Source organism: Penaeus chinensis, chromosome 7 (assembly GCF_019202785.1).
Source record: "Penaeus chinensis breed Huanghai No. 1 chromosome 7, ASM1920278v2, whole genome shotgun sequence".
NCBI classification, from domain to species: domain Eukaryota; kingdom Metazoa; phylum Arthropoda; class Malacostraca; order Decapoda; family Penaeidae; genus Penaeus; species Penaeus chinensis.
This window is the reverse complement of record NC_061825.1, coordinates 38,184,219-38,201,062: the sequence shown is the minus strand read 5'-3', so window position 1 is coordinate 38,201,062 and position 16,844 is coordinate 38,184,219. Positions and strand designations below refer to the sequence as shown.

General features: G+C 39.4%; 1 protein-coding gene across 1 annotated transcript; it reads right to left on the bottom strand.

The window, feature by feature from the left end:
• Nucleotides 1–3,519: 3,519 nt before the first annotated feature.
• LOC125027165 (39S ribosomal protein L38, mitochondrial-like) lies at nucleotides 3,520–15,952 on the bottom strand. The gene is given in 9 exon segments (XM_047616055.1): nucleotides 3,520–4,045; nucleotides 4,048–4,145; nucleotides 4,447–4,534; nucleotides 4,719–4,855; nucleotides 12,918–13,076; nucleotides 13,415–13,533; nucleotides 13,966–14,177; nucleotides 14,731–14,892; nucleotides 15,813–15,952. Coding segments are annotated over 9 exon segments (1,236 nt in total). The 5' UTR covers nucleotides 15,946–15,952; the 3' UTR covers nucleotides 3,520–3,917.
• Nucleotides 15,953–16,844: the final 892 nt, after the last annotated feature.

Below are 16,844 nucleotides of genomic sequence, written 5' to 3'. Positions count from 1 at the left end.
CTTAATTATATCATGGATCTGACCTTGGTTGATATTAGCAACATGAAATGCAATAAAATATAATCACATATCTCAATTAGCTTCCTGTAGAAATATTTCCTGTTATGCAAAGAAAGACAATATTGTGGTCACAGTGTGTATGTTGAAAAGAAAAAAAGAAAATCAGTTCATTGAAGATAATAGATAAAGAGATTGATAAAAGAAAGAATGGAAAAATGATAACGCAGAAGGAAACAACAATCAAGTAAAAGAGTAAGACAACAGGTTGATAAAACTTGCAGAAAGACGGAAATGGGGGGATTAAGGTTAACAGATAAAACAAATAAAGGTCCTATACATCAAAGGTCATATAACACTATGGTCATGTGAAGGGTAAAGCTCTACTATAGTACAAAAACCCACAAACTAGATCTCCATACATCTAATTTGAGCATCGTGGGTGTTTCAACTCTAGTAAAGTAAATAATTATAAATCACTGACTGTAAATCACAGGCTTCTTCTCCGAAACTGGCAACTGGGTAATTAACGACTGAACTACGTCTGTAAAGCTTCGCGAACCAGAACTGTTTCAGGTTCGGTTCCTTCAAGAAGTATGGTCGGGTCAAGAGCCTTCGGGAATTCATGAACCTTCAGTTCGCCATTAAGACGGAGAGGGTTGGGTCTCGTCAATCCCCCCTCTCCTCCCCTCCTCATTTTTGAATATCATCATCATCACCATTATCATTATCATAATTATCATAATCATCATCATCATCATCATCATCATCATCATCACCATTATCATAATTATCATAATCATCATCATCATCATTATCATCATTATCATCATCATAATTATCATAATCATCATAATCATCATCATTATCATCATTCATCATTATCATCATTAATCATCATTAATCATCATTATCATCATTATCATCATTATCATCATTACCATCATTATCGTCATTATCATCATTATCATCATCATCATTAATCATCATTAATTATCATTAATCATTAATCATCATCATCATTAATCATCATTAATCATTATCATTATCATTATTGCTGGAAACATTGGATTTCCGGTATTTGTTACCGAGAGCGAAGCACCCTCCACAGAAAATCCGGAAACCAGGGTATGTATTATGCGAACCCAAAATCCAAACCTAACTTTCCCTATTTTCTATTTATCGCTAGATGGGGTGACATGCAGCGGAATTTTTTGTCATTTCGCGGTTAATATGAGGCCGCAATGTCCATTTCCCTCTATCACTGTGTGTCGCTTTCGGTAACATTAACCTCCCCGTGTTCTGCGGCCCTATGGCAGGTCGTTAAACAGACGGAAACGGTGACCTCGCCTCGCTCCCCCCACATTTCCTGCAGCTGCTGTCCCACGCCACGTTTCCGGTGGACGTTCACTGCTTGTGCCCGAGGATGACCCAACTGCTTGTGCCCTAGCATGACCAAGCCTCAGTTTGCTCCCAGAGGTCATCTTGACAAGGTCCCCACCAGCCTCCGACCCCCAGGGCTGGCTGGCCGGACACGCGACACCGCTCTTACCCTAAGACAACGTTTAATGGGTTTCCTTTACTGTGTTGTATTCTTGGTCAGTACGTAGAAGAGGGTAGTGGGTTACTTTCGAAACAATTTTGATATTTTTCTGCATGAAATCCACTGTTTTCAACGATTCTAGGCATTGTTCCTTGTGGAAATGAATCGTTGAGGAGATATGATCACCATCTCCATCGACAATCTTGATTTAATAGTCCCAATAGCAAAGGAGGGCCATGAAGTATATCGGGGAGATTATGGGGTAAAACAGGACCCCGTGGTTGTTAAACGAAACGTCCTAACCCAACATCCAACCTAACCTAACAACGTGGTATATTCCCTAGCCAGGGGCCTCTGCGTCCTGGACCCTCGTGGTAGTATATGCTTCTAGACAAGGGGGCTACGCCCCCTGGACCCCCATGGTAATATATATGCATACCCAGGGGGTTATGCCCCCTGGAACCCCATAGTAGTATATGTCTAGAATTCACTCTCGCAATGTAAACAAGATGAGCGACTTTGTCAAAATTGGGGGATCTCTCTTCTTTTACGTATAGCACCCTTGGGAAGCATTTGCACACACACAGCCATAGAACTTGGTCTTAGTTTATATTGTTCTATCATTTCATGTAGATTTTATTACCCAACTCTCATATGTCTCATATTGTCCGTAGTCTTCCTTAATAAAGGGTCAAGCCGTATAACCACCATCACTACCCAACCAGTCGTAACCAGTGCACTATATTGAGGGCTCAACTGCCTATTACAGTCCCCATGTTCTGCGTCTCCGTGTTTTTGGGCTGACTGTAATACAGTGGTGCAGTACAATGCTATACTATTCCTCCCAGAGGCCAGCGAAGTCCTGCACCAATATTCCTAAGATTAGCTTCCATAAACATGAACTCCCCCATGAAGTCTATATTAGTGGAGTGTCCATATCGACCCTTTTCCCGTCAATATCAAATGGTGTTTTGGCCACCCAGCCAAACACTGCCGCTCCACAGCCTGATGCCCTCTGTGGAGAATCACAAAGAATCGATCCCACTTGGCCGAGCCAAAAAGAGTATTCAAAAGGTTTACAGAGGTAGAAGCAGTAGGACGAGGGCGGGAGGAAGATGGGGTGGTGTGGAGTGAGGTAGTGGTGTGGAGAGGATAATAAGGATAGATAGTAGTAATAAAGGGGAAGAGGATAGACAGTGCAGAAGGCTGTACAGTAGGAGATGGAGCGGATGTTGGGAGAGGGGAAGGGATGTATTCTGAAGGTTGAGTAATGACCTGGGTGGATAATTTGGAATGGATAGAGTTGACAGCAAATATCAAGGAAGGGATATTAGTGTCAGTGGTCGGAGCCGTTGTTGCTGTGGGGATGCTTAGTGGCCGGAGACGGGCCCAATTTAGGGGATCACCCGACCTGCACATCACCCTTCTGCTCAACACATTTTCCTTCTCTTCTTCTGCCCACTTATCCTAATTGTTAACTCATCTTTACCCTTTTTGCCACAATATTCTATCATAATGCAATATGACTTTCGATACCTAGCAAATGTATTACTTTTAACCTTAAATTATTCTGGGAATCTACAAACATTGCCTTAGGACCCCAAAAAAAAACTTCCGTACCTGGCTTTGCCCTCAAGCCCCACCCAATCGCTATATTTAGAATATGTCGTAAATGACATTAGACATTGATGTAGCATTAATCAATAAATAAATAGGCTATTTGATGAAAGAGCAAGCCTTTAATGCCCCTAATAAGGGTAAAAACAATGAGCAAGGGCTTAAGAGGAGGAGGAGTAGTAGTATAGAAACTAGTCTATTTCACTTTGTTATCTTTTATACTTGTTATGGTATATAGACATGGAAATTATAAACTCCAGAACCACCTTAGGTTACATTTACATTTGTCTTAGAAAACAGCATATATACTTCCATACTTAATTCTAGATTCCCTATGCAACTTCAGACAATAAAACAACATATACTGTTCAATATTGTATTTTCATTAAATACAAAACAAATTTACAGAAAAAAGTTTAACCAAGGTTGCCTCACATACTGCATCTGTAGGCAAATATCTACATAAATATATACAGAATCCAGAATAATTAAACTGCGACCAGGATTAAACTGCAGTAGAAGAAACCCTAAATTAATATCCAAAAGGTCTTAAAATGGGTATTAGTTTCTTCATGTTATGTCTGTCTGTACCCTAGTATAGATGTTAATACTTTATGGACAAAAGTCGTAGTTTAGATAGGCAACAACCCTTGCAGTTTCAATCTATCTGAAGCACAGATCGCCACGCTCTTCCAAATCAAGGAATAGCTTAACACCTGGAAAGTGAACACGAGATGTCCCCCAATTTTTCCCAACACCCCTATACCTTGGGCCTGTTTGAACCCCTGTACAGATCGTAATATTTCCCAGCCCCGATGCGTTCTCTCTTGATTTCCTTCTTCTCCCATGAAGTCAGTTTGGTGTTGATAGGCAGTGCAGCAGGAAGGGGTGGACAGGCGGTTCACGCTCCAGTGGGTTGATGTCTTTTAGCCTTTTCAGAAGGATCTCCTTGTTAATCTGCTTGGGGTCACGATGCATGTCCAGATATCTGTCAAAGAGAATATAATGTAATCTATCTATAAATATGTATTCTGTGAGAGTGAGTGAGTTACAGATATAAAAGCCTTATGCTATTGCTATATTTTAAATGTGACCTTAGATGTTGACACAGCAGAAAATGTTCAATAATTTTTTTTTTTTTTTTTTTTTAATCAAGCTTGTTTCAACTTCTGTCCTGAAGATTAGAAAGACTCAGAGGTATCATTCAAGACATGACTTATTTGTACCTCTAGCTGTCCTTGAGAAAATGATGACCCTCTTTATTTTTCAATAAATAACACAGGACTTACCTATCAAACTGCCTCCTCAAAGGGAAGTGTTTCTGAGGAGCCATGTACATGTCCGGGAAATCATATTCATAGACAGGCTCTCTCATCTCTGGAAAGCATAAGCAAATATATGATATAGGTTCTTAAAAGTTATAATAACAAATGATAAACAAAAAAGTGGAAAAACTAACCCACAATTAAGCAACAAATAAATTTTTATATCTTAAATTATAGTAGTAACTAATAAAAATCAACAACCAAGTAGGCATAACTAGACAAGTTGTACAACTCACGCAGCGTATTATGGAAAAAGTCTGTGAGTGAAGAGTCCCAGTCAGCCTGAAACCAAGCCAGGCCTGCAGGAGTCACCTCATCCTGCATCTGGCGATAGAAATCCAGCGTGGAGAATGACCGCTCCTTCAGTAATAAGCTGTAGAGGAGAAAATATGGCAATTGAAGAACATGCTTTATATATTTATTTATTCATTTTAAATACATAATGTTAGACTGGTGAAGGAATACATAAAATCCCCAAGTTAGCTCTAAACAACCCCAATCCCTTGCTGCTCCTGCTTTTGTGTGTGTGTGTGTGGGGGGGGGGGGGGGGACTTAGGGATATCAGCTCTTGCCTCCACTAAATTTGCAGGGTCTTTTCTTCTCAATCTTCCCTTTTCCTTTTCTTTTCTTCATCCCCTTCTTCAGTCTGTCCACTTGTCCAAATTGTGAACTCATTTTTACCCTTTTCACCACTATACTTTATCATGATGCTATATGCCTTTTAACCATTAACCATTCTGGGAATCCACAATCAAAATTACTTCCTTAACCAGGGCTTCTCCCCCAAACATCACCCTATCGCTGTATTTTGAATATGCTGCTACTGACCTTAGATTTTCGTAAATAAAAAATAGCTATAAAAGTAATCTGCAGTAAGTAAAGATAACCCAACTATCACTCCCATAAAGTTTACTGTTCTATGTCAGCCTGGCCCACTCCAATCCCTTGATCGCTGTTGTCGTAGGGGGCTTAGGAGGCGGAGACTGAGTCGCAATGCAAAGGATCACCATGACTTGGACCTAAGCTCTCACCTCGACTATCTTTGCAGTCTTTATTTCCCCATCTTTCCTTTTCCTTCTCTTAATCCCCTTCTTCTGTCCACTTCTCCAAATTGTTCTCGTATTTACCCTTTTCACCACAATATTTGACCATAAATGTGTGACCTTTGATGTCTTGTACATTTGTTTGTTTTGACCAATGACTATTCAGGAAATCCACAAACATTGCTTTACTGAACCAAAAAACTTTCTTACTTGGGGGCTTTGCTCCCAAGCCCTACCTTACAACTATATTTTGCATATGCTGCTAATGACCTGAGATGTTGACATGACAGACAATTTTCACTAAATAGATGGTCAGCCTGGCCAAGTCCACTGCTAGCACCTTTGTCCTAACACCCCTGTAAATCTTGCTGCACAGCTGATTGTCCACCTGTAGTCTCTTTACATTGTGCATTACATAACTAAGTACAGTAACTACAAGAAAAATCTATTTTCTGGTGAGTTGGTGTCTACAAAAATGTCACTCTGCAAATTTTGATACTCCAAAAGTCAGCAAATGAAGGTGAACTCAAAAGTGGAAAATCAAAACAACACACTCCCTGCGTTCACTTGGGCAAAGCTCAAAATTAAGTGAACAGTCAACCTGACAAGGTGTTGCATGGCAAACAGGGCAAGGGTTAGACATGGTTTTTCTTCATCTCGCAGCCTGCAACATAAATTTAATTTTACCTTTCTATCTTTGTTAGGCATTAATGTGTGTGATACGGAAAATGTATATGATGTCAATCAGGAATATAATTTCTCTTTTGACAAGTCTCAGTAGTAAAGACAGTTTACAATAATCAGCGGACAGGTGAATTGCACTGTGAAACCATTCGCTCAATATATTTTGGGCCAGGATGAAATGCACCGTGGAGAAAAGCTCAAGTAAGACATAGAATGACTGCAGTGTAGTAGTATCAGTTTGTATTCATTTACTATCATAGCACATTGCAGTAAACAAATTACCCAAAAGACTTGCTAACTAGTACAGACTCTTTTTCTATACATGTCACAGTTCAAGTAGCTTTACATCACCTTCATGGTTCCCCACTGATGTGCCCTCTGATCATGAACATCCATACGGATAGGCCTTAACCTCTTCGCCCCATGTGGCAACTATTCTTGCCATGCTCTTAATGGACCCCAACACGTATGGCATCTAATCTTGCCATGGCTTCTACGAGCCCCATAACTTTTGGGGTTATGTGTATAAAAGGTCAGTCAAAGGCTCATTCCTGCAGAACGATCATAGCCATGGAAGGTCAGAGCTCTTGCTCCCTTTCTCGCTCTCGCCCTCACTCTCGCAGCCATGGAAGGCCAGAGCTCTCGCTCTCGCCAGAGCTCTTGTCACCAGCCAAGGACGTCCACCTCAACATATTTCTTGTCAAGAGTCGAGCTCCTCGGATGACGATAGCAGTGGGGATGAGCTAATCCCCAGCGATGACTCGGACTAGGACATTGATTATGAGGCCCCAAGTGACGACGATTTAGACTTCGTCTCAGACAACGAACCGCCGTTGGACTCGACACTCGACACTCGACAGTGACAAGCCTCTGTCTGCCCATGTAAACAAAACGTGGAATAGCAATGCTCCAGGGACCCCAGACTTTAGGTGGAGAAGAAGGGAGAATGTACCCAGAAAGTACAGCTTTTTTGGTACACCTGGTATCAAGGTTAACCTGGATGAGGATTCGACGCCACTGGCAGTGTACAGAGAGTTCATCACTGATGAGTTGATTGACCTCATAGTGGAAGAGATGAATAGGTATGTAGAGTTGATTTGCATAGCTTTTCTTTTAAACACATTACTGCTATATCCAGATACCCAAAGATGATAAGTGTACCTACATCAACTAATGCATTCCATTTGCTTGCTGACAGATTTGCAGCGGCGAATGAGACGGCACGGAGCCACGGAAGGAGATGGCATCCGATCACGAGTACTGAGCTTCACGTCTAACTTGGCCTCCGGATGCTGATGGGGACCAACAAGAAACCTCGGCTAGCCTTTTACTGGTCGAGGAATCCAGGGGTAGGCCATGCCAATTTTCCCCTCGACCCTGCCTTGCAAGAGATTCAAACAAATTTCCCGCAACCTCCACTTCCAGAACGATGAGGGGGGAACCTGAAGAGGAAGATCGGCTATGGAAGCTGAGGGAAGTGCTGACCATTCTTGGGGATCGCTTCAGGAAGGTCTTCGTCCCCGATCAGTTCATATCCATCAACGAGTCCCTTTGGAAATTTTGGGGTTGCCTAAGTTTCCGCACTTATGACCCGAGCAAGGGGGCCAGATTTCGGGTAAAGGTGTACAAACTTTCCGCAAGTGACGGCATGTGTGCAGGGTACACAGACGTGTTCAAGATCTTTACCGGCAGGGAGCAGGGGTCTCTACCGTCCTCTCAGAAAGCAGTGGTGGACTTGATGGAGGCGGGTGAATTCTTTTGGAAAGGGTACACGGTGTATGTTGACAACTGTTACACCTCTCCAGTGCTCTTTCATTTTTTACAGTCCAGAAACCGCCGCCACATGCCTCGTGATTTGACGTGGACTCCCTGAGTTCTCCAACCGGCATGTTGGTTCTATCCTGGATTGATGTGAAACAAGTGAACACGTTGTCAACAGTCCACACGTCACACATAGTGCAGGTTCGGCGCTGTGGAGGTCCGCTGGTCGCGAAGTCAGAGTGCGTCGTTGCCTACAACGACGGAATAAATGGAGTGGACTTGGGGGACCAGCTCACACAGTCGTACACGTCAGTGTGCAGGGCACTGAAGTGGTACAAAAAGATTTTTAAAAATATTTATGACTTGGCCACTGTGAAACGCCATGCAGTTTACAAGTATTTGGGCAACAGGACAGAGCAGATTGACTTTCAACTGGACCTCGCCATGTCAATTATCAACAATTTTGTTCCAGACCTTGAGCCCTACAGTGCTTGAGGGCGCCCGTCAATGTTGCTTTCTCCTTCCAGATTTCAGGGCAGGACTCGACATGTTTTGAGGGAGACGCCTGGAAGGAAATACAGGAGGCGTTTCTACAGGGCCGGAAGGAGGAAGATGACGCGGACTGTATGTCCGGCATGCAAGCTTTCGTTATGCACCTACAGGTGCTTCGAGAGGTATCACTTGCAAAGAGATTTGGCATAAGGAAAAAAAAAAAAAAAAAAATGGTGATGGGTACAATTCTGTTTTTTGTTCTCCTTTTTGTAATTGTAAAAGGCAGCTAAGTCCGCATTCTGACCTCCTATATAAAAACAAAAAAAAAAAAAAACAAGCAACTTTTATCATTCATAAATAAGCTAAAAGAACTATATTCTCTCTTACAAGACTCATACGAAAGAAAAAAAAATACTAAACTTAGTGTGACTTCACTTATCAATACAAAGCTATTTTTGAGCATCATAGTGAAGCTACATTCACTTCTTCCTTTTCTGTTGAGAGAGAGAGAGAGAGAGAGAGAGAGAAGAGAAAAAAAAAACATGGTTTGATCTCTCATATGGACAATGCACTACTTCTGAGTATCAAAATGATATTTGGCTTGCTGCTGTGCTTCATATTTTGCTTCATTTGAAAGTTTGAAAAAAAAAAAAAAAAAAAAAAAAAAACACTAACTTTTAGCATCAAAGTGTTGATGTCATCTGTTAATATAGACAACTTGTAAGCAATTCAGTATCTCTCCTCAATACAAAGATGAAAAGATGCCTAGAAAACACCATGAGAAACTGCAGTTTCTACACATTACCCTTATATAAAACCCAACTTTACTACAAAATCTATGGCCAGATTCCTGCAAAATTGATATGATGGTCTTTGTGCAGCCGCGCTATACCAGAAAAAATCCCATTGCGGGGGCCCATGCGGCTGGCAACTATTCCTTGGAGCGGGGGTTCAGCGACGAGTGAAAATTTCCGGGGCGAATGGGTTAAGAGCGAATGACATTATCCATGTAGATGCCACAAAAATGCCTAAACAGAAGGAGTCCATAAGAGCTGATGCCATTCTTTGGTTGGGGAATAATATATTGGCTAGGGTCAATTCTAGGTTAAACTGATTACAAATCGTACAAAATACTTTCAAAACAGTACACAAACAAGAAACTTTCATCAAAAATCACATGTACAATGGTGAAAAGTTCAAAATTATGAAAACTTTGCTCGAGTAGTTCACTTTTTTCTGGCCTTTTACTACTATCAATATGGCTCTTGGCTCACTTTTTCAATTTGAACATTCTTATTAAATGGCTAAACTTTTAAACTGTAACTTCTAGCCGAGTCACCTGGATAGCTTTCACAAACTGTTGCGTGGTTTTCTTCCCTCTTATTCATTGTAAATAGGACATAATGTCTTTGATCCCCTCTCCCTATTTGGCATCTAATTTTGCCGTGATCTTTAAGTGCCCCCAACCCATATGGCATGTAATGTTGCCATGGCTTGCAGGAGCCCTAGTCTGTATGGCATATGCACTTGCCATGATGACTGACTACAGACTGACTGTTTATTATTGTTCTGACCCTAAAAGAGATGTCACTGCTGCTTATTTTACGTGATTGGTTGATTATTATGTGACATGTAATTATAACGTGTAATCACAGCATGATTATAATGTACTTTGTCCTGACTAGCTGGAAAGTAGCAATGGCTTTGATTAGAGGATTAGGTCACATGGTGTGACCTGATTGGGTAGTGTTAGACTGGTCATCTGTACAAAAAGTCAGGGAGGCTGTGATCATTCTGCTAGAATGAGCCTTTGACTTTCTTGCTCTTGCTCACACCAGCAGCCAATGGCATCCACATCGACAGCTCACCTGTCAGACTCAGGCTCCTCAGAGGATGACACTGGGGATGAGGTAATTTCCAATGATGAATCTGCCTTAGAGTTGGAGGTACAATGTGAAGAGGAGCTTGATTTTGTGTTAACACATGACACCACTTTGGATTTGAGACTTGACAGTGATGAGCCCCTCTCAGTACACATTTCCATATAGATTTCAGGTAGATTAGGAAAGAGAATGTGCCAAGGAAGCACTCTTTTAGCAGCAGCCTGGGTGTCAAGGTAGCCTTTAATGAGGATTCTATGCCCCTAATGTGTTCAGGGAATCCATCACTGATGAGCTGATCAATTATACAGTGGAGGAAACAGGTTGATATGCATAGTTTTATCCACAGTACTACTATATTCAGATAGAAAAGGTGACCACTGTACCTACATAAACTAATTAATTCCATTTGCTTGCTCATAGATTTGCTCAGACTAATGAGGTGGGCAGGTGGTGGCACCCAGTAACTCCTGCTGAGTTACACATCTATCTCAGTCTGAGGTTATTGGTGAGGATCACTTGGAAGCAACACCTGGTCTTCTATTGGTCTCAGAAACTGGGGGTTGCCATACCCATTTCTCCCTCCACAATACCTCAGGAGAGATTTGAATGGATCTCCTGAAACCTACACTTCATGGATAAGGAGGCAGATCATGATGACAAGGACAGGATTCGGAAGCTGAGGCGAGTTATGGAGATATTTGGGATACACTGGTTGGGGACCTTTGTCCCCAACCAATGTATCTCCATTGATGAGGAAGTTCAAGGGTTACCTCAGTTTCACCACCTACAACCCCAGCAGGCAGACCAGATTTGGCATCAACAGCCTGTGTGCAGGATACACAGCTGTCTTCAGAATTTACACAGGAAAGGACAAGGGATCCATACCATCATCCCAGAAGGCAGTAATGGACCTAATGGAGGCAGGTGTCTTCTTTTGGAAGAGCTACCATGTATACGTCAACAATTGGTACACTTTCCTTTTTGTTTCATTTCCTTTAGTCCAGGAAAACAGGTGCTGTGGGGACAGTCTGTCTCAACTGCTGCCACATGCCCTGTGACCTGTAGGTATGGAAGCAAGGAAACTTGGATTTCTGGACTTTCCCAACGAGCATGCTGGCTTTGTCATGGATGAATACAAGGCAAGTAATTATGCTGAGCACCATCCATACCTTGGCTATGACAAGGGTACATCATTGAGGATGAAGCCTCAATATGTTGTCCCATACAACAATGGATTGAAAGGTGTTGACCTGGCAGACCAGCTAGACAAATCATACCCTTCAATGCAGAGGCCACTGAAGTAGCATAAAAAGATCTTTTATACATATATATATGATCTGGCTACTGTAGACAGCCATGCTGTTTACAGGACAGATCCAGTGAACTTCCTGCTGGACCTGGCAATGGCTGAGATAAATCATTCCCTCCCAGAGATTGAGCTTTAAAGCACAAGGGGATGTCCCTCAACTTTGCTTTCCCCATCCAGGTTCCAGGGCAGGACACTGCACAAAGGTGCTTCCTGTGCTATGGGGCAGAGAGGAGGAAGACGACGAAGACCATCTGCGAGGAATGTACATATGGTTGTTTTGAAAGATACCACTCTCAATGAGACTTGTAAAATGTATATCACTAATATATATATATATATATATATATATATATATATATATATATATATATATTAATAAATGGTGATGGGTATGATTTGACTTCTCAAAGGGACAAAACACTACTACTGAGTATCACAAATGGCATTAGGGTTGCTGCTGTGCTTCATATTTACCTCCATTTGCAAGTTTGGTCAAAAAGAAAAAATGAGCTCTCATACAAAAAAGAATTAAAAGACAGAGTCAAATAGTTGGTGCCCCTGGCTAATATGGACAATCTACAAACGCTGCTATATTTTTCTTCCATACAAAGGTGAAAGGATGCCTAGAACACACGAAGTGGAAACTGCAATTTTTACACAATCTTCATATATAAAAAACAACAATCCTACAATATCTGTCTGGATTCCTAGAAAACTGATGCGACTGTCTATGGGCAGCCATCCCACATCAGATGAAAATCCTAAAGTGAGAGCCCATGTAGCAATTAATCCCAAGCAGAAAATTCTGGGGTGATTGCATTAACCCCTTCCTGACAGGTCACACCATGAGGCGTCAAAACAAACCGCTCGATCTGTGGCGTGCAGCTGTACGCTGCAGCGGCGCGCCAAAGCACTACAAGCTGGTGATTCGGCTTGATGTACCGAACTCCCACGCTCAAAGTTGGCGCGTTGCCACTGATCTCTAGAGCGTAGAGCTTTTTTTTTTTTCTTCACCCGTTACCAAGGGGTTAAATCTGCTTTTGCCTAGGACAAAATTTTCTCTTGGTAAAAGATGAATATCTGAGGTTAATTGCAGCTGGGGAACACAGGATAGCTAGGGCACAGCAGTCTTTTATGGGTAAAAATTTGTAACTTACCTCTTTGTTTCTTTCTTCTTCAGTTTTCTACTTTCTTTTATGCCTTAATTACTTGCTATGAATTCTTTCACTCATACTTTCCCATCAACAAGAAAAAAAAACTCACCAAGGCTGTTCCCTCTTGAACTCGGAGAAGTCGACCCTCTTTTCCTGCTTGTACAGCACGAACACATATCTGTGGTAACCAGTGCCTCTTGGTGGGAAAGGCTGGAGGTAGTTGCATATGACCTCTCCTGTCTCCAGCTTCCCTCCTTGTATGTTGCCACTGGAATGTTTGAATTAGATGTTAGGGGAGAAGAAAGTGAAAAGAAAAACATGAAAAGACCAGTAATATAACATGACATAATCTCACAGGAAATTTCTAATGATTTAGAAAAAAAAATAGTGTTTGGAAATGTGACAGCTAAACACAAAAATATCCTATCTATATATCTCTCCATTTTACTACAATTTTAAATTCATCATAGAAAAAAACCTTCTCAACATAGTAATTTCCCTTAAAATGCTAATAACCAGTATATAAGCTAAGGATGAACAGCATCTGAACATTTATTACATATCCAAAGAATTGTGAAATGAGTAACCATTCAATAATTTACTTACACAAACCAGTGAAGACACTCTTTGTCATTTTCATAGAGATTTCCATCTGGGTTCGTCAAGATTAAGGACCAGAGATCGTCTGGCGAACTCTCAAACTGAACTTTTGGCTCTGCTGCTGTCTGCGGACATTATTGCTTATTATTTACGACAAAATCTCAAAACAAGCAAGAATATTCCTTATCTAAATATTTCATTCATGACTATGCATAAATGACAAATCTGAATTCTGAATTTCCCACAAAATAAACATTTCTGAAAATCTATGAGTGCCAGTTAAATCATTCTTAGTTTGTTGGGCAGACCAAAACTGATAGAGGCAAAAACAATTCACGGAGTTAAGAAAAAAATCAGAAAAGGAGAAGAAGAAAAAAAACTCTTCAGAAAACATAATGATAATAATAAAAAAGCTTTCAGAAAACAAAACCTAAAAGGAAAACTTTCCACAAATACTATTTCTAAAATTAAAATCTGTTTAACAAGTTTCAAATATCAACAGGAATAATTTAATGTGCAAAAAAATTACAATCTGACACAATCGAATAAAATCAAACCTCTTTTGGCTTCAAGACGTTGCCCCTGTAGACAGGAGACTCCGTTTCTTCATCAAAGTCGTAGCTGATGCTCAACGGGACACGAGGACGAAAGTACGCGTATTTCCCAAAGAGATCCCCAAAGATTCCGTAGTGGTGTGCAAGAGCTGAAACGTGGTGGGCAGCGCTCGCTTTTTCCCAGTCACCGTTCACTGTATCCAGGTCCAAGGTCACTGGAATAAAGAACAGAGTGAAAAATATACTGTCAAAGATAAGTAGATGCATCTGGAAATATGTTTGAAAGTCAAAATCCAAACCTAAAATATAATATTACTTATTTATTTATAGGTCAAAATCTAATGCTAGTGAGTTATTACATGTTATATAATGCCTTCATCTGCTTTGACATTTCACAAAATATCAAAGCAGATGTCAACTCTTTTAACCCCCCCCCCCCCCCCATGAAAAATGATTGCAGAGGAGAGAGAATGATTAGTTTTATATTCAAATTAGAAAAGCAGAAAACTTGTGGTAAAGAGAAAATCCAGAAAAGAGATACAATAGTCAATAATTCTTCAACTGCTGTAGTATCTACCATATCAAAAACATTTTAAAAATCTGACTTGAGGAGATATTCTTTTTTCTTCAATAAAAATACATTATAATAGTAAAAGTATTAATAAAACCATACAAGGAAAGGTTTTCAAACAAATTGATAAAATACTTATGCCAATGGCTATAACTCTTAATGTTCAATAATCTGTGACAAAGAGACAGTAGACTTACATGCATCATTTCGTGCTTGCCTTTCTAACTCTGCGTTGCGTCTGAGAGCCTTGACGTGCTCCAATCGCTGACCAAGCTGGGCCTTGCGAGAGGGTTTTCTCTCCGGAAGACCTATGTCCACTGGTGCGTACAGCTCTGGATCTTCCCTTGTGTGGTCTAGCTCTGTAAAGTTAAATTAATCTATAATATAGATCCCTTACCTAGTCTCTTGATTATATCTACATAAACACATTGATTTTCATACACTCAATCCTTATGCAATATATACAATTTGAGTAGGTTATGAACAAAAGCATATATACATTTAACTATAACATATAATATAAAAATTACTATGTAGCTTATCATGCATATTTGATTTAATATTCATGTAATTTTCTTGCTATAGATAATAGTATAGCTATATATAACAATACAGTAAAAAATAAATAAATAAATAACACAAATGATACAAAATATAATCAAATATATATCCACAACATAGAATACTACTTTGAGAAAGAATAAGCATATACTCAATTTAATATTATGACTTCTATGCCTGTTGGTGCTCTAGCCAACAAACCCTAGAGGCTGTAAACCTTCCAAGCTATTTAATATCTTTAGAGAAGGTACCAGACCAAACTCTGTCGTACTAAATACATGGTCTGTAGGTTCATTGGCCTTTGGCAGAGTACAAAACCATGAGGCTACAGCAATTGTTTCACAGTCATTCAGAAATCGAGACTGTAATCCAGACTAGTAATCTATACTAGAAAAAAATAAATCTGAAATTCACATCCATCAGTTAAGATACCAGATGATATCCTTGTGAAAAAGTAAATTAATATAAATAACTGTAGCTGGAATAGTTCTTATGCAAAAACTAAACATTTCGGAATGTCTTGTATAAACCGACAGATCTTCATATATCTATTGGACATAATGCAAATATATCACAACGGTTTAAAGAAACGACTCTTTGAAACATGATAAATAAACCACAGGAAATATAAGTAAAAACGTAAGAAAAATACTAATCCACACTGGTTGAACTCCTCTCCATTTCAGCCTCAAAAACAATAACAATCACCTTATCTTACCTTCTAATCTTTCCTCAAGAGACGGGTAAATATTAACTTTTATCTTATTCGTCCAAACTGATCGTGTTAGTTGTAAATTTAAGGCTTTTTGAGTGGTCGAAGCCAGCCGGCACCACACTGAAGGGGCAGACATGTTTACTTTTTTGGAGAGGGAGACGAGCGCAAAAGAATTAATTCTGTTATTATAATTGTATTTTTGATTAATCTAAAATGGATATCAAAATCATCTTTATTGGTATTACTAATTTATTAACCTAGTCACTAACACAAGCATCATTGTTTTTCTGTTATTTTTATCATTAATTTATACTAACAATTTTGTTATTATTTCATTGTTATCATCGCTATTACCATTTACTGTTATTAGTATCATTTTTATTATTATTATTATTTAAATTATTGTATAATACCATTGAAATTAGTATCACCATTGTTATTATCATCATTATTATTGCTATTGTTATTATCATCATTATTATTGCCATTATTATTCTAATTAATACATTTTATTGTTCTTGTTATTAATATTGTTATATATATCACACCCTTATAGACAGACAGAGAGAGATAATCAGCAATAGTTATTTCTATTAATTATATTAGTTATATTAATACACAGCCAGCCAGAAAGACAGGCAAACAGACAAACAAATAAATTATAGATAAATGAATAAACAAAAGAGGTAGGAAAGGAATAAAGAATGAGAGAAAGAAGGAAAGGAGGAGAGAAAGAATGAGAGAATAGAGAGAGACTGAAAGGAATTGAGTATAGATAGATAGATTAGTAAATAGATATATTAGTAATTAAACGAACAACTTCATAAGTAAAGAAAATAAACAAATATACAAAGAAACGAAGGAAGAAGGGAAGAAAATAGAAAGACAGAGAGACAAACAGACCTTAAGTGGATCTTAATTAAAGCGACGAAATTCTAAATAAATAAACAAATAAGAAAAAAGAAAGGGAGGAAGAGATAATATCCAAAATTAAAGAAAAGAAAGAAAGAGAACAATAGGAGAGAAAGAAAATAA